Raw genomic sequence first — 18,964 nt, forward strand, 5'->3', positions numbered from 1 at the left:
ATAAAACAATGTTCAGTAGTGAAGCTCACCCGCAGCTCACTGAGCGTCTTCTCGACCAGAACAGTGAGGCTCTCCACAGGGCTGCGGCACGTGCAGCCTAAAGCCGAGGCCTTGGCTTGGAGCTCCTTCAGTCCCGCCTCCGGCATCGTGAACGACAGGGGCTTCCGGGCCTTCTCCAGTTTACACTTCTTACTGGGAGGGGACTGAGATCATACAAAGCCAGTCAGACACCGTTAGACAGCAAGCTGTACTGAATATTACTGAGGACAGGGGAACCAGATTTGAGGATACTCAAATCCACACAGTAATAAGTAGGGATGGGTACCGGTGTCCGGTGCCATTATGGCATCGGTTCTGACATAAACGGTAGTAACCAGACCGAAAAGCAGCGCACATTTCGGTGCTTTATTTCAGTTCTTTTTTTTTTCCTGAGATGTCACACACTTTGGATTCTAGCCAATCATTTTACCTTTCCAAGGATAGTAGGCGGGCCCAGGTATGTATGTTCTTTTAGACCAGAGCGACAGATTAAAAATGCCCAAGGCGAAGTGGTCAAAAGTCTGGCTGTACTTCACAGCAAAAGATGCAAACTCAGCAGCCTGCATCAAGTGCTTTAAAGTGATACTGTGCAAAGGAGGTAACACCTCGAACCTGATGAAACACCTGGCGACGCATAGCGTTTTTTTAAAAGCCGAGAAATGCATCGTATTTGATAGCTTGCTGCAAGACCTCACACCGAGCACATCTACTGCGGGTGTGGTGCCTGTTATCGGTCCCGGAGTTAGCAACATCCCCCAAAAACCCAAAGAGGAGAGTCCTGGCCCCTAGCCCTGCCAGTGTAGCAGAAATGATGACGGATGATGATGGCAGCAGCAGCCGTTCTTCTCTGGGTAGCTTAATGTTGTTCGTGTGTAATTTACGTTGAGTAGGCTAACCAAGTTATTACATTAATGCATGTAAGGTGAACTAGCAAACACCGTCGTAGTTACATGCGGCTGTCTTCTTGTTTGATGGCAGATACTCCCTTCACCCTGGCCAAAATGACCAAAGAAAAAGTGGACAAAATTCATAGGGCAGTGACAAAATTTATAGTCAAAGATCTCCATCCATTTTCAACGGTGGAGTCACCATAAAAAAAAAAAAGACTGCTAAAAATAAAAACATAAGAGGTTTTTGGACAAAGTTTGTGTTCTCCATTCTTTAAGCACCGGCACCGTTTCAAAAGTACCGGTTTGGCACCGGTATCGGATAAAACCTAAACGATACCCATCCCTAGTAATAAGAGACAATGAACTGTTTGAGTTCAGAGCACAGCTGCCAGCAGGGGGCAGTGTTTACACAGTGTGAGCTGTTTCACATCCTTTTGGCAAACTCAGACATCTGTAAAGTCTTCAATCAAGAACGCACTAATAGCAATGCACTTCTTTCTGCAACTACAGGAAAATGTCATTTCATGAATAGCGCTCAGTCACCTCCAATATCATTGGAGGTCAATATGCAGACAATAACTGTGTTATAACAGCACTGAGGGGGACATGCAAGGAAATATCATGCAACAGTCTACATCAGGTGTGGAGGAACTCCAGGCCTCGAGGGCCAGTGTCCTCTAGGTTTTAGATGTGTCCTTTATCCAACACAATTGATTTAAATGGCTAAATGACCTCCTCAACATGTCTTGAAGTTCTCCAGAGGCCTGGTAATGAACTAAACATTTGATTCAGGGTGTTGACCCAGGGTGATATCTGAAACCTGCAGGACACCGACCCTTGAGGTCTGGAGTCACCCACCCCTGGTCTGCATATTGTAGACCAAACTGGATGTCAAAGTTAAGTAGCTCCGTATCACAGTGCGACTTGTAGTCGGCATTAAATTTTAAAATGATTAACATCTGTGCTGCATTCAGACAGTTGACCTTTAAGGAGGAAGGAGGAGGAAAACTGACATTTTACTGGATTGAGTCTTTTTCCTTTGACCTTCAGAGTAGCTGCACTGTCCTGCTACCAACACTAAAATCTGCTGAACACTTCCTCACATTTTGTACTCTCCCTTCCTTACTCTTTAACCTCTCAGATACAGTTTTTGCTCATTTTAGGCCTAAAACGATCTCACGGAGAGGTTGCCCCAGCAGTCGCCCATGAGTGAGAGCCCATTAAAAATACTACATAAAATGAGTGGCATGAGTAAAATGATGCAGTTATATCTGTGCATCAAAAACAAATCTAAAGAGAAAAAAATAAATGCAGAGTGCCACAAGAGGGCGCTCAAATCATGCAAGCTGCACCTGAGCCTGCAATAAATCAAACGTAAATTTTTAATTCCCTTTAATGTCATGCTGTAATGGCGATGTAGATCATCACCCAACTGTGTCGGAGTACTAAGGCTCTGCAGCAGTCATACTGCAGCCGACCTGTGATCGCTGCACTCACTGCAGGCTGGCTTAAAGCGGGGAGACAGCGGGGGTCTGCGGCAGTAGTGAGGCAGCAGACAGCATGGCCGACTGACCTACAAACAGCTGAGGGAAGGAGCAGAGGGTGACCTTCACTCTGCTGCACTCGCCTGCTGTCAAGTTTCAGTTACTCTCAGAGTCACTGAAGATTTTTATTGTTGCCTGTGAGTGATGTTTCATCATTTACAGTTCCTCAGTGATAATCGCCGAATTTGCTGCACATTCAAGAAGAAGAGCAGAGTTGGTGCTCACTCCCCGTCTCAATCATCTATTGATTTTTAGTTAAAGTGACGGTGCTTTTAGATGCATATTTAGAGGAGATGGACACGTGTAATTAATGGGTTGACAATGAGCGCTGCCTTGTCTGGCTGCTGCTTTTATTTCTTATTGTTTGCCTCAGACGTCTCTGCCTCTTTTCTGCACGCTCTGCAGCTCATTGTGCAAGGAAATCAATAAAATCCATCAAGCCAAACCTGTCTGTTCATAAACGAGCATCCTTGACACAGAATCTCGCACACACAAACAGACTTTCTGAAAGAACACAAAACCCACATTTAGAGTTTACATACACACCTCTCAACTGAATCCCATCCTCCTCTGACTCCGCTGCTCTTTCACTCCATTATTAATCCCACTTACCCACTACAACCTCACTGCATGCCCTCTCTCTCTCTCTCTCTCTCTCTCTCTCTCTCTCTCACACACACACACACACACACCTGCCCGGTTTTTAAAATTAGAGATGGTTAAAACCAACAAGAGTCCAACAAGAGCTGTTCTCTCCACATATAATGATGTTCAATCATCAATCTTCACCTCCTGAGTCCATGAACACACACACACACACACACACACACACACACACACACACACGCACATCATAGAGAAACAAACTGCTGCCAGTCTCACCTGCAGGCAAACTGTAAATCATACTCTGATCACCCCCCTCCTCCCAACCCCCCGATTTCCATCAGGTCCCCAAACCCCAGCTTGGATTCTGGACTTTACTGATCCCTCCTCCTCCTCCTCCTCCTCCTCCTCCTCCTCCTCCTCCTCCTGCTGCTACAGGCTTGTATAAGCAACAGTGGGCCTCAGGGCTTAGATAAAGCCTGGCAGTCTTCTCTGTCTACAGGTCCTTTTATTCTGTCGGCCTGTGCTGGATGTGCTTCCTCCTCTTTTGTCTGCATTCGAAAGGTCTTTCTATCTAATGTAGTTTCCTTTCAATTCACTACAACCCCTGCATTTTGTCCTCTCTCTGTAATAAGATTGAATCTAAAAATAACAACAGCTCGTATTATTTCATATGTTGAAAACGGTGTGGATTTGTGTGTACTGGTTGGAAAAAACAAACGAGGGAAGGGTTGTCTATGCGGTCTTTGGTTGTATCGGACTACGGGAGGAAGACAAAACTCAGTGAAAAGCTAAAAAGACTGGGATCAAGCTGACACTCCAATCAAACAGCCATGGCTAGTTTCCAGAGTCAAAAGGATAAATTAGAAAATAACTAAACTGTTTAAAGGGGACTCATTACACTTGATTCCAGCTCTATAGTACTCTAATCTAGTAGAGTAGCTTTGCATTATTCACAGATGAAAATAATCCTTTATACTGAGCCTCGGTTCAGCCTTTCAGTTCCATCCTTGGTCTGTTTCTAGCTTTCTCCTGACTGGCTGAACCTCACAAATAGTAGGTCTGAAAAAGGAAGTGGGGCTGCTTTGCCAAAAAGTCAGTGCTATGTTTCTGAGTTGACCATATTAATGATAGACAGGAGGCTGAGCTGAAGACTGACCAGAATGGACAGGGATAGTAATGAATACATCAGAGCTTAGGTGGAGCAGTGTGGAGACAAAAGTTAGACAAGCATGGTTGAGAGGGTTTGGAGATGTACAGAGGAGGAATAGTGGATATACTGGACAAAGGACGATGAAAATGGAGGAGGTAAAGACGAAGACCTCAGAGAAGATTCATGGATGTCATGATTAAGGACATGCACAGGGTTGGTGTGACAGAGGAGGATGTTAGACAGAGGGTGAGATGGAAGATGATCACAGTGCAGAAGAGGAAGAAGCTCTCACTGACATCATACAGATCCAAGTGTTTAAAAAACATAAACACGTCTCCTATCTTGTTTTTTAGACTGAAGCTATTTCCAAATGAGGGAACCAAATGAAAATGACATGCAAAAACAATAAATAAATATTAATTTAATTGACCAAAAATACATTTCTTCCTGGATTAGAATCCTTAGGAATCCTGAGGTTTCCACTACTTCAATAACTGTACTGCAAACATTTCTGGTTACACCAGACATGAATTAAGTCACCACTGGTAATAATGAGGTTAAGTAGGTCACAGATCATACATGTCACATATGTTTTAGTCTACATTTAACATTAATGAGCTCTCCCATGCTTATATACATAAACCAGATGACCATAGAAAGGTTCATGCAGGCAGAATTGGGCGTTTGACCGTGAACTTCTGCTACGTAACCCCACATGTGCTCGAGGGGCTCTGCCTGTTGATGATTTGGAGCAGTGTGAACGTGGAGGATGGTAGATGGAGAAAAATTAGGCCAATCATTCTGCTCAACTGCTTTTTTGCTGAAAAACAGAAACAGTCCACCAAACAGCCCTCTGCTTCACCTGCATTTATGTGTTTGCAGCATCATTTCCAGATCTCTCTCTGCAATGCTTTCATGTCTGTTTAACTCCAACTCTCACCCTCTAATCCAGACATGCCTGCGGTACAGTGTGCGCGCACAATCCTGCCCTGGCGACTGTTGCCTGGCTACAGCATGTTAGAAATCACATAAACATCTCCCCAGAGGACGGAGTAAGTGCACATAATGGAACGAGGCTGCAGGGAAAGAGGATCCAGTCTGGAGAGGGACAGAGGTGGTGCATTATTGAGGAGAGGGTTTGGAAACATCCAGCAGCAGAGCAAAATGTGCTCCTCAGAGCTGAGCAGGTAACCTGGTCAGCTCTAACCAGGATATGTAATCCTGATCCTGGTAATCCTCTGTTACTGACATTTAACAACAACAACAAAAAAAAATCTGTACAAACTCACCGGAACAACCACGTCGTCATAGAAACTCCAAGCCAGTGCCCACCGCATGGTCCGCCCCTGGCAAAACTCAGTGTGGGTCACTTTAGGCACCTGAGCAAAAACAGAGAGGAGGCTGGAGTTAACAAGTGCACAGCATGAAAACACTGCAGTACTCTGGCGACCAGGCCGTATCTGAGATCATCAAAACAATAAATTCATAAAGAAAATACACCACAGAAACTGATCACATGTAAAATATTTGTGGTAAAGAGAAAAAGTCCAAGTCACGCAAAATACATCTCTACAAACAAAATTTATGATAGTTAATTTAAACTAAAAATTGAAACTAGATGTGTGAAAAGAAACATTTTAAAATAAAAATGAGTTTGTGTACCATCGCTGAATTACACTGAATCGCAGAGAGGAGTAAAATGATTTTAAATGGAATAAAGATAGCAGGTGTGAAAACACTCTTAGGTGAAAATCTGATGATCATTTATGGTTAAATACAGAAAAATCCAAACTTCAAATATTTTCCTGCAACCGAGGCTTGTCATTTCATATCTACACGTATCCGTCTCACTATCAGTATTCAGTTATTTTATCCAAATAAAATCCTTCCCATAGCACCGATTCAATATTTTGTTTAAAACAAAACCCATCATTATAAAAACATTTGGAGTATCAGTACTGATTGGCAGCTGTGATTGATTGGTGTGTGCAGTATCTGCGATCAAAACTAACAATTTAGGAATTTAGTCTTTCTAGAAAGCTGTGACTGAATCTGACAGTGTGATGTTTTGCCAGTGTGACCTTTGGCTTCACGTCTCTGACAGTATGTGAGAACATAAGGAGGATGTGGGAATCCACTGTGTTGCTGTCGGGGTTTTCTCAGAAAATAAGAGGAAGTCACTTATCTTATATGTCAGAGGTCAGACAGCTCTGAGGGTGAGATGAGTTTTTATGTGTAACAGAGTCACATTTGCTAAATTAAAAACACAAACTGAGGACACGCTGGAGAATGAATCAAGTAATTGGTGATGAAAGCATTAGCATATTAACAAGCGCAGGTTTCTTTTTACACACGCTTCAGAATGAAGCCTTCTTCCTGGATGTTAGCCAATGCTGCACTCACTCTGATGAGCAGCGACACCCCGGAGGAGGGTTGAGGGGTGGCAGGTGCGGGGCGGGGGCCGGGCGGTCTGTGAGATTGGCGCGGTACTGCAGGCCCGCAGCAGTCAGGAGTCATGTGCTGGGCTATTAGTCAGGCTAATGACGCTAATGCATGTTAGCTACTGAGAGGCGTGTGATTCAGTCATGCACAGCAAACAGAAATCAGCTCATTCATGGCTCGTTTGTGAGCGTGCTCAGCTGGTGCTGGTGATTGCCTCCTTTAAACATCAATACATAGGAGAAAGGCAGCTTGGGCGACGGGGGTGTGGCAAAGATTGTTTTAACAAGCCCTGCAAGAAGCATCGTGTCTCTGCATGAACAAACTGAGATCAAAGCTGTGCCTGCTTTGTAACTCTCACTGATTACCGTGTTTGCGCATGTATTCGTAAATTTCTCTTTGTTCTGGGTCTCGCTGGCTACTCACCCCTTGCTTCCTCAGCTCCTCTTTCAAAGGTGCCAGGCTGCACTTCTTTCCCAACATGCAGCTGTACCACCTGCAGAAAGGAGAATCCATATTAACCAAACTGTGTCTGTTGGAGGTGTTAGTGGCCAACAGCCGGGTGTGAACCCTCGAGCACAGATCAAATGAGGAGAGGGGGAGTGCTCAGGGGAGCGACACAAAGTAAAATACGAGAGGCAGAAAAACATCCTGCAGCAGAGGAAAAACTGCTTTGAAGTCATCCCATGGTGGACGCCTGATCAATAATCGCTGCTGTGTGATAAAGACGTGAGGTTGGACTTGATCAATGAGCAGCAACATCCAGCTGGGGCAGGCGGAGGAAAGAAACACATCGGGGAGTCAGCCTGGAAGGACGGCTGGTCAATTTGACAGAGGTAGTCAAAACGTGTGTGTGATGTTTTTATTAGGGTTAGGGGTTAGGGTCATCATCAGGGTTTCATTTTATCGCCTCAGCTCTTAAAAACCGGAGCAGACTATTGTTCAAAACCAGCAAACTGCCAAAACTTCAGCTTTAATAGAGGTGCTCAGATTTGTGGATGATTACTTTACCAACTGCAGTTGATAATCTGTACCTGGCTGCTACTTAACCTCTTAATTCCTGTGGAAGCAGTAAGGAGGTGCCAAGTTATTCATAGGACTGTAAAAACTTCCTACATTTCAACCTGATGCACACCTCACTAGAAATTCAACTTGACGTAGTTATCGACGCAACCCATACAGGTTTTATTACTGGCAATGCTGTCACCCAGTTACGCTAAATCGTGGGCTCTACAGATTTTTATAAATCAGACATAAGAAATGTCTAATGATGAAGTCAATCATTTTCTATCTGTAACAGAGCTCGAAAAATTCACCCACTCCTTCATGGACTGCTGTAATGTTCACTGCTTGGGTCCCAGCCAAAAGTCCATCTCCTATTGCCAGCTCATTAAAAAAAAGTCCCAGAATTTGAATAAAAAGACCACTACACTGGCTACCTGTCAGATGTAAAATTCAATTCATTTGAAAGTTTTATTAATGACTTTTACAGCCTTACATGGCTCCTACCTACATTACAAACACAAGGACAAACCCTCCCTACAAGCGTTTTTTGCCATGCCTGTGGTGCTATTTTGTTTCCCTCCTGTATTTATTACATGTATTCATCCTATTTGAGAAACCTGTTCAATTTGAAAGCAAAACCTAAAACTACAAACCTTGGGTTTGACATTTACTTGGAAAAGCGTAATGTGGTAGTCACACACAAAAAAAATACAAATTCTGGACACCGTTAAGTTACGTACGTAGGTTTTGTGACTGGCTCCCCCATTAAGGAGGAGTTCATACAGACATACATAAATACTCTATGATCATCATAGTAAGATACTAGCAATTTGTGAACCATTCAACCATCTCAACATCTTTTAGTCTTACTTTCCTTATAATAATAATAATTATTATTATTTCATTATAATACAGAAAGCTTTTAATAGACATGTACATAGATGCAGTTTAACATCGTTTCCTAAAGCTCTGACTTCAACTGTGTCAAACCTACCTCCTGACTGCAGTTGGCTAAAAAGCTGCTGTAACACCCAAATAAAATTAAATCTGACACATTATTTAACTTGTGACTGACAATCAGTAAGGACACTGACATGTAATCATGTTAAAGAGGCATGAGGACAGCCAGGGCTGAAGGGATATTGAGGAGCAGCCCGTCAGCCTCAGGTGACACAATGAAATATTTAACAGCTCTAATATTCACAGATGTTCGCCAATTTTGAGCGCAGTGGGGAGCAACGCCCAGGAGAGATCCCCGAATGCACCACCAGCCGCTTCTTCGAGAAGAGCGCAGCTGCATCAGCCTCCACTTTCAGTCTTTTCTCTTCTGAAGCACTGGCACGTGATTACAGTCTTATTACCAGAGACGGTAATTTTCATATCAATGGCGTGATGAATTAGGAGCATTACCTCAAATCTAACCGCACTTTTGGATATTTGGCTGAAAGTTAAACTCGCCTTATCTGACAGTAATTACCCTCTGGTGAAAAGAAAGGAAAGAGGAGCAGAGCGGGGCAATGGGGGCGTCTCGAAGGACCAATCGGAAAAGGCTGGCAGTGTTTCCATGGACACCTGGAGGCTCTCGTGTCCCAGCATGGTTTTGGGAGTGACAGTCGGCTCCGGTTGGTTTGGCCGGAGCCTCAAACCTGCAAAATGAAACCCGGCTTGCTCTGACTTTTAGTGTAACACTGCCACACAAGAGCAACTAGGTGTTAACTTCAGTCCCACTCAAGAGTGCTCATCTTTCCACTCTGCAAACACACACACACACAGTGCTCCGTGTAGCAGGTGTGACACGTCTAATCAGTTTTAATAGCACCACTCTGCAGCTCCCTCTGCCCGGGTCTCGCTCGGCTGCCTCGGTGACAGCCCCGTAACGAGGGAGGGTAAAGCGAGGGCCGCCTGAGACACCCCCACCCATCTATCCGACCCCTCCACCCTCACCCTCCCAAACACAGCTGTTCCCTGTGGGCTCCCGGATACAGCAGAGTCAACGTGTGCCAAAATCATTAAAGCAACTGTGGGTGACAGCTCCATCAATGTGCAGCAGCCCATCTGCCCATTTCACCTCTCCGAGTCTCCCCTTCACTGCAGCCATTTAAAGCTCTCCAAGCCTCTCCAGAGCAACTACAAGTGCAGCACTCATCTACATCCACCCGCCAATTTAAATATGTGGCTGTGTTGTAATGACGTTTGTGTTTTTACACACACAAATACGTGTGCAACCTTTAAAAAGAAAAGAAAAGAAGAAAACAGTCCTCTTTCCTCACCTAAGGCGCTTCTTGAGCTGCAGGCTGTCATGAATGATCCTCTTGACAAACTCCAGTTCTCCGCCCTCTGCCATGATCTCCGTCACCCCGCCCGTGTTCACTGAACTGGGAGGAGGTCGACGTGAGTTTCTGGAGTTTACCCCCTGGAGAGGGCAGCAAGACAGACAGAGATTACAATGCAATCCTATTAGAGCCCTGTTACTAAAACGTAAACACACTGTGTTCGGTGCTGGAGCCTCTCCGGTCAGTATACGAGTGCATTTACTGTCAATGAGTCAGAAACTTCAAGTTCAAAGCAGACAACGCTCCAGAATTTAAACTACTTTTAAACTTGAACTTTTACCTTTGCTTCCAGCTGGTTGGCGAAAAAGGGAGGGTTGCACATGCAGAAGTCGTACACCATTTCTGTCTCTTCTTTCAAGGCATCCATCAGTAAAGTCTTCTGAGGAACTTTGACAACTGAGGAAGGTAAAATAAATAAATAAACACTAATGTCAGACAAGTGTGTAAAAGCTGAATAAAATGTATGACTGTCAATACAAAATGGGACTCCCGAGTCACTGTGTGCTGCACTCCTGTCAGCCACAGATTTGCTGAGCAGAGACAAGTTTAGTCTCAGCTCAGGCTAAATACGACACTCTTCCAGCAAGACGTCCCTGTTTTGTCCGGCTAAGTGTCACAAAAAGACATCCTATTTACTACAACAGGAAACAAAGCATTTTCGAGGCAGGATATGGAGATTTTGTCGGGACTTGCTGAAATATTTACACCAACAATCAGTGATCAAATTACACAAAGCAGCCACAGCATTAAAAATAGGACTGGTGAAAATATCTGTTTCTTGCTGGAACACTCTGGGTGTGCACGGTCTGCAATCTAAACATTGCTGCAAACCATGTATACCTTTCATGGCAGTGGCCTCTCCGAGCAGAACATCAGCACACTGCGAAAATTGCTCAGGAACAGCACAAGCAATACAACAAACCTGCTCTCCAAACTCCAGAGGACCTGGTGGAACATCTGTGGGATCTGCCAGAACAAGCCTGCACCATGCAACCTACATAAGCTTCTTAATTTTTGGCTGGTCAGAGCCGCTGTAGCAGCATCATCTACAATCATAAACAATGACCAGTGGATGCACAGGAAGTCTCTGCGTCGATATTCACCGGCTTCACCAGAAGCCCCGAAAAACTACCCACTGGCCCTGCAAACCTCATCATCTAACAAACCAATCTGTCTCCAGGCTGTATCAGACCCACAGGTAGAAGGTGAAATCCAAGATGTTCCGAATTACACATCATTCAAGTCAGACTGGACCTTTGATGATATCTGATGTTTAAACCTTTTCATCATTATCACATGAATTATGACCAGAAAAGTGGGATCAACCTTCATCCAACTGAACATTTGTGCAAAATGGTTTTGTTTTTTGTTTTTATTTCCAAAGTCAAGCTGACCTGACGTGACCAGTAGCTTGTGGTGGCTAATGGTAGCTGACTTCTTCATGCTGTCATATTAATCTACTTCTTAGTAATCACAGTATCCTGAAATTCATCCTCAGTGCTGCAGCTCACACGTAAAACATCATCTCTAGTGAGACAGTGTATGAGAGTTCCAGCGTAGTAGTCTAATATCTGAAGATGAAGTCACCTTCACATTGAGTAGATCAAACGCACCTTTGACCAGGTCGGACAGGTTGTTCTGCTCCACGTTTTTGGTAGCATAGTCAAAGCAGATGTCGTCCACCTCTGTGGCGAGGAAGTACCAGCCGTTCATTGTGGCTCCCAGTAAGGGGTAGATACAGGACGCCCCAGTGCCTGATGAAACACACACACACACACACACACGTTACTGGCAGCCTGACAGTGATGTATGCGTTCACAATGATGACGGATCATAGCTGTCACTGAACAATATGAAAATGTGCCGCAGTGTTTTTGTTGTCTTGAAGGAAGGAGGTCCCAAAGTGTGACATGATGCGTTTCTAAAGAATTATCTTAGACTTGGTGAACATAATGGTCAATAAATGTCAAATCCAGCAGCTATTATTAAATTATTCCCATCTAACAAGGACCAAAGCCACATAATTCAGTTGAGATGGCCTCGGTTAGAAAAGGAAACACCCAGTGGTGATCCATCAGCAGCAGACAGCTTCAGTGGGCGCACATAAAGGTTCGGGGTCACCAATCAGTGACCTGAGGAACTACAGAGGAGAAGCACACCTGCAGGAAAACACATTTAAAGTCAGGCCTTGTTTTCTCTGAGCGACAGAATGAAAAACAAGTAGTGACGTGTGACTGGGGATCAGGCTGGCGAGTGCTGGGAAAACTGGGAATGACTGGGCTCATTTGCTGGAAGTGCCAACTGACATTTCAGGTGCTGTGCCGAGCGGCGAGCCACATCAAGAAAAAAACAGAGCAGCGGCATTAACATTTAAATCCCCCCCGTCTGTGGTTATTAATGTTTAAAGATGTGCTGCTGGGGTTTGCTGCAGCATTTAAAGGAAAAGCACGTTCATTTTACACAGATGTACAGGTACTGGTGAGAACTGAAACACATATGCATTAGAGTGAAGTCTGACACACTGGGTCAGTGCAGATGATGATATTTTGAGTCTGACAGTGAGTGATGGAAGTGCAAATGACCATGTTTGAACTAAGTTAAGTAAGTAACTAAGTAAGCCTGATTTCTCGTCTTATAAACCAATCAAAGCAGTTTAACTAGACTATCACATCACACGTGCGCTGAAGGTGACTGAAACTGGTGGCCGTACCGATGTCGATGCCCCTGCGCGGCTGCTTCTGGCCGTCAATGAGGTCCTCCACCCAGTGGATGTAGTTGAGGCGCAGGGGGACGGTGGGTATGAGTCGCTCCAGAGGGATCTCGATGGCCAAACCAAAGTCCTCCTTTAACAGGGTGCAGGTCAGTGCTCGCACCGCCTCTGGCTCTTTGAAATTCACTCTGAAGAAAATCAGAAATGCGACTAAATGAGTAAAAAGGTTTCAAACTCAGAGCAGCTGTGGGAATCGGACTTTATCTGACATACGGTCATCTGTTGCTAGGTGGTGAAATCTGCATCCGTCTACATCGAGAACACACAAAACGAGCAAGAGACAGATGTTTTAGACACCAGTTAAGTCATGAGTGTGAATAACTGCGAGTCCTGCTGATCACAGCTGAACAACGAGGGTGAAGTCTGATGCGTGGAAGTGTGGCTTTGAACGTGGGTGTGCAGCTCATCAGAAAACTCCTTATTTCAATGAAAATTTTAAAAAGTTCCAACTAGGTCTGAGTGATATATCGTAGTAAGGTCTAAAGGCTTCTTTCTACAGTAGCAGGCGCTGAAAAAACTCTTCTCACTCTCCACCTGAGCTCACGGTTTACAGAGTCGTGGATTAAAGAAAACATCAAAGTAAAACATTTGCATTGAGGATTTTTTTCCTTTTATAGTTGAGTTATTTGATGAATGGTTTTCGTCCTAGCGTTACATCCTGTCTACAAAAGCTGTTTCTATTCACCGTTCAGACCTTCTGTTTGCTAAAAGTACCCAACTAGAAAAAAGCCAAAACGACTTGTTTCAATCAGAGAGGGAATGAGAAGAGCCGTACTGATGCTCCTTATCAGATGAAAGATTATTCTAAACTGTGAATCACGCATGGCTAGTGGAAATTAGCTTAACAGGTCCACCTTTCTGCTCTTCACCTTCATTTAATCCTGAATAAAAGTGGTTAACTGCTCCTCACCGCCCTCTCCTCAGCATTTGGTGAGTATAGCACTTCCAGTGAGTACCAGCGGGAATGGTGACCGAAAATAAAGCCAAGCTTGAAAGAAACTACAATTTTCCTTTAAGGATCATTTCAATTTAGCTTCTTGCTGATCCTCTCATTTCACCATGTGGCCCATCTGACAGCAATTTACCAAACTGCTCTTAATACAGCACTTCATTAACCTTCAGCTGCTCCGGCCTCCTGCAGCTCACTGCACTGAACCGCATTACTTCACGTTATACACACGCTCGCGCACGAGAAACAAAAGGGAGATAAGCACCCCATCAACTCACAATCCCCTGCTGATGACAATGAGTTTCACATTTTCAACACAACTCAGACCTCCCACTTTTTATTCCCAGTTCTCGGTCCCAGTCGTTCAGCTCGCCCGTCTTCTCCTTCTCGCCGTGTTTAATGATTTCAGCTGTCACACAGGCAGGCAGACAAAACGAGTGGGCGAGATAGGTGTAATTAAAGCTTTGCAGAGTTCTTTCGCACCTCGGCAGATGCAATTAGACGCATCCTCGCAATGCGAGCGTCTGGCACCTTGCAGTGTCAGTGTGAGCATATTCCTGCAGAAGAAAAGCATCGAGTGATGGTGGAAACGGCTCTGCGGCTTCAAAAGCAGGCAGCCGCTGATTGTGTTTTCATTGTCACCGTTTTCAGGATTCAGTTACACATAAACTGCTGAAATGTTTTGCATTTCAGTTTTCATGTCCTCACATTAAATAAAGAGTCCATCCCAGCCTGGGTTTTTCACAGGTCAGAGGTCAGGGGTATGACCAGAAAACCTCCGTGCTTAAGTGTGAGTGAAAATCCTGCAAGGTCCTGTGAGTTCTCTGAATGTGTTTAGTCACCGTTTAGTCATCACTAAAGGATTCATTTTAGACTTAAAATACCAGGAGTATGACAGATTTGACAAACCATCATCTTCAGAAAGAAGTACACAGCAGACCTGGACCAAGTCGGGATGGATGCATAAAAATAGGTTCTGTGACTCTGACTTGGACCAAGTGTGGGAGGTCCAGTAGCTCCAACACTGAAGCTAAATTAACACACATGCACCACGACAAAACTACATGCTCTGGCTGTGTGCAACTCTTTTATTCCAACTAACTGAACTGACCAACAGAGATGAGAGCAACATAATGTGGCAGTATGGAAGTCTTTGACTCCACTGTGTGTGGATGACAAAATAATAACACCATCTATGTTCATTGTGAACCTTTGAACCTTCATTTCACTTCACATTTCTGTCACTGGCTACATAATCTCCTTTGAAAATGACAGGAAGTGGAGAAGAGTTCGGTATTCCAGTAGGTAGTATTAACTGGACTTGTGCCACTTTTCCACTACTACCATCTCGGCTCAACTTCAAAGACCGAGTCAAGCTGAGTGGTGTGGGTACCAGTGGAAAAGAAGCAACAGGAGAGCAAGAGCCAATGAGGCAAGAGTCCCAACTTTTGAACTTTATCGTATATTTACTGCTGGTTTAGTGACTGTTATATACAGTGTATATTATTGTATAACTTGTACAGCACTTTGGTCAACTGTGGTCATTTATAGAACCTTTGACTCGACACCATCAAAGGTGGCAGAGTGGCAAAATAGGAACGTGACAAGTCAAAAAAAGAGCGAACCTCAGACAGGCATTTATTCGATGTGCAGTTCTCCAGGAGTGCGGTCAAATAGGAGCCTTCCTGAGTAAAATTAACCTAACTGAGGGAAGTGACCAAACTATAAGAGCCTTAATAAAAAGCTCTTCACGGGGGCTAAACACTAAGGAAAAGTCCTTCAGTTCATCCTTTATTAGCTCCATTAGCAGAGAACACAAAACTATCAAAGAGGTGAAGATGCATTTATCATTTCATGGTTTTTAATTTTCACTAACAACTTGTTAACCCACAGCTGAACTATGAACATCACACTGCTCTACTAAAATCAGCTTCCTTTAGGTGCTTCTTTTCCTCCTCGTTTCCTGTCGTTTCTTTGCCGTCAGGGGTCTAATAAAAACAGAAAATGCCACTAAAATATTTCTAAATGCATCTTATTTCACTTCTCACAGAACTCTGCATCTTCATTCAGGTGGCAGCAAAGACAAAAGACCCCCGATGAGGCGCAATGCACCCACACATCAATCTTAGTCAGTGTCTCTACACCTAATGAACACATAAGGTTAATGGTCCAGTTGTGAACAGCTGTTGACCTCTCACAGAAAGCCAACACCTGCTTCTTCTGAGCTGCAACACAACTGCAGATGACCAACCAGTGAAGAAATCTGCACTTTAAAAACAGCCCCGGCTAATGAGGGTGAAGTGATAAATCAGCATAACGCTCGCACGTTCCCAAAATGAAAGCCGGCTTCTCTCGTCTGTCCAGTGCACAGAGATTCTGCCCCCTTTTCATTTCTCCTCTGAGGCATCATTAGATAAGGATCAATATTCAGAGAGGGAGCCAGCCCTCTATTTTTAGCTCTTTATATGTGTGTGTGCAATGCAGACCGATCACTCCCATCAGCAGCACTGCAAATGCCACATCTCCATGGCAACCCCACCTACTGAACAGATGAGGAGAGCACGCAAATCCGGCCACGCTGGAGCAATGGCTGATGCCAGAAGCAGCGTGAGCGTGCCCGCGATTTACAGGTTCACCGTTGCGTGCCTACGCCGTTAACGTGGTCGACGGGATGCGACGTGGGACAAATCTGAGCGTAGAAGTTGTGACGAGAAGAGTAGACGACATATAAAAACAGCACCGGGAGGACCGATGAGGAGTCTAGTCGTGTTTTGGTTGCATTTGACTTAACCGAGGCGGAGAGGAGGTGGAGAAAGAAAGACAATTTAAGTGCTGAAGGGCAGTAAAGTTCTTGGCTCAGGTCAAAATGTGGAGGTGAGAAGGGGTTTAGTGCTGAGACAGGCACACACACACACACAAACACACACACACACACACACGACCTTCACGGTGTTTCAATCTGAGTGCACTGGGACATATTTTGTGCTGATTAGCAGCAACTTCTCTCACGTCATGAGTTTTAGGGGTTTTTTCGAGTCCTCACAAGAGCAGCAATAAGAGCATCACAAGAAGCTCACCGTGAATTTAAAGATAACCTGCTTATGAATTTCTCTGAGCGCGTTTTGTTTCATTTTGCAATTCTGCAGATAGTCTGATATGAAACAATGCATGTAACACTTGTGTTTAGCAGAGAACATCTAGAGAAAGGTGAGTGGAAGGAAGGAGGGAAGGAAGGAGTTTAGGTGCCTTTGTCTCTCAAGATCAAAAGCGGAAAAAAATTAAAGCAACTCAATATATCAGACAAGCCTAACACGCCGTCGTTAGAGTTACATACAGTTCTGTAGAGACTGTATATGAAAGATGGATGTACTCCATGAGCCCCCAACCACTGGTTTGAGGACTCCAGTTCAGCACTTAGGCTGGAGCATGAAGTGACCACATTTGGACGACAGAGTGAAGCGCTAACATCATGCCATCATGCTCGCCGTTTCCTAACGAGAAAAAAAAAAAAAGACGCCGTACTGTGCTTTGGTGTCGTTATAACCTGACCCCTGAAGATGTGCTGTGGTATCCAGCACCAAGATGTCAGCAACAGATCCTTTAAGTTCTCTAGGTTCCACGGTGGGGCTTCCATGGATCATATTTTCTGGTCCAGCGCATCCCACAGATGCTTAACTGGATCTGGAATTTGGAGGCCAAGTCAACACCTCCCCTCATTTTTGTTTTAGTGGCAGAATGCATTAGCCTGTTGAAAGAGGCCACAGCTATCAGAGAGTACCGTTTCCATGAAAAGGTGTACATGGTCTGCAACAATGCTTAGATAGGTGGTGCATGTCAACATAACATCCACATGGATGGCAGGACCAAATGTTTCCCAGCAGAACATTGCCCAAATGATCACCCTGCCTCTGCCGGCTCGCGTTCTTTCCATAGTGCATCCTGATACTAGGTGTTCTCTGCAGCCATGCAGCCCCATATGCAACGAACTGTGAGGTCTCTGTGTTCTGACACCTTTGTATCAGGATGAGCATCAACTTTTTTGGCAATTTGAGCTACAGCAGCTCATCTGTTGGATCGGACTTTGCTCCCCATTTGCATCGCTGAGCCTTGGCCACTCATGGCACTATCACTGGTTCACCATTGTTCCTTCCTTGAGCCGCTTTTTATAGATACTGCAGACCGGGAATACTCGACAACAGCTGCAGCTTGGGCTCTGACATATCCCCAAGCCACAATTTGGCTCTTGTCAAATATGCTCAAATCTTTATGCTTGTCCATTTTTCCTACTTCTAACATCCACTTTGAGGATGAAATGTTGATGTGCTCCCTAATAAAGTGATCATTTCTTACCGAAAAGTGGTTCGTTTCCCTGATCAGACACTAAAATGAGCGGTACAGGAGCCGCTCTGCTGCAAGATCCATGTAAGGTTACATTTATCAATTTGCACTGATCAGAGCTGTTAATTATTCGTTCATTTCCAACCCCCATTTCAGGAATCTGTTAAATAATACATCTTTGAACAAAACTGGTGTGAAAATTGAACATTTTTTAAATTAAATCTCACCCGAGCTGCTGAATTTTTAATAACCATTCAAGCCTCCTAATCCCACCCTTCTATCTGCCTGATCAGAGCCCCCCCTTCTCCTATCAAAATCTGGAAAAAGGCCCGAAACATTTAAAATATTTTGGGGTTTATCTTCTCCTCGCTTCACTTCCTGTCAATTCCACCAAATTCGTGCTGCCTCTGGTCTGAGCTCTCCTCTCTGCCCGCTGCTATCAGTCCGCTCCACTGACGATCCCTTAATGAGGGGAGGCATATCTCCCCGGAGGATTGAGTGAGTGTCTCCCCAAGATTACCTTCATCCCCCAACTCGGTGCTTAAATACTTAAAAACCCAGAAGATGAATTCATTGAAAAGTACAAAACCGCACTAATCCCTCCGCTGATGGAGCGACAGGCTGACGGGGAGGAAGAGCCAAATTCCTGCAGACGGCTAACCAGAAATCCAGAATCTCTCCTGTCGTCACACGTTTCAAGCTGCCTTAAAAACTTGTCAGTGACTCCTACAGAAATTTTAGGTGTCAGGCAGAAAAGAAACAAAATATTGGATTTTTATTTCTTTAAAAAAAAAAAAAAAGGATCACAGGACATCCTTAAGCCTCAACAACATAGCGATGAGGTAAGCCTAAATGACTAAAACACTGTTCACGTCCATCTGTTTACAAAGAAACCCCATCT

The 18,964-nt window shown here is 44.4% G+C and overlaps 1 protein-coding gene across 2 annotated transcripts in view; it reads right to left on the reverse strand.

Annotated features, from left to right (window-relative positions):
• Window positions 1–18,964, reverse strand: part of mettl16 (methyltransferase 16, N6-methyladenosine) — a 28,995-nt gene that overhangs the window by 4,972 nt on the left and 5,059 nt on the right. For both annotated transcript variants that reach the window (XM_085131706.1, XM_085131705.1), the window contains exons 3-9: window positions 12,717–12,904; window positions 11,620–11,760; window positions 10,287–10,402; window positions 9,944–10,086; window positions 7,095–7,164; window positions 5,519–5,608; window positions 30–203 (exon numbers count right to left, since the gene is read on the reverse strand). In XM_085131706.1, the coding sequence (XP_084987832.1) occupies window positions 30–203; window positions 5,519–5,608; window positions 7,095–7,164; window positions 9,944–10,086; window positions 10,287–10,402; window positions 11,620–11,760; window positions 12,717–12,904 (922 nt within the window). The remainder of the gene's footprint in view (window positions 1–29; window positions 204–5,518; window positions 5,609–7,094; window positions 7,165–9,943; window positions 10,087–10,286; window positions 10,403–11,619; window positions 11,761–12,716; window positions 12,905–18,964) is intronic.

Source organism: Neolamprologus multifasciatus, chromosome 14 (genome assembly GCF_963576455.1).
Source record: "Neolamprologus multifasciatus chromosome 14, fNeoMul1.2, whole genome shotgun sequence".
NCBI lineage: Eukaryota > Metazoa > Chordata > Actinopteri > Cichliformes > Cichlidae > Neolamprologus > Neolamprologus multifasciatus.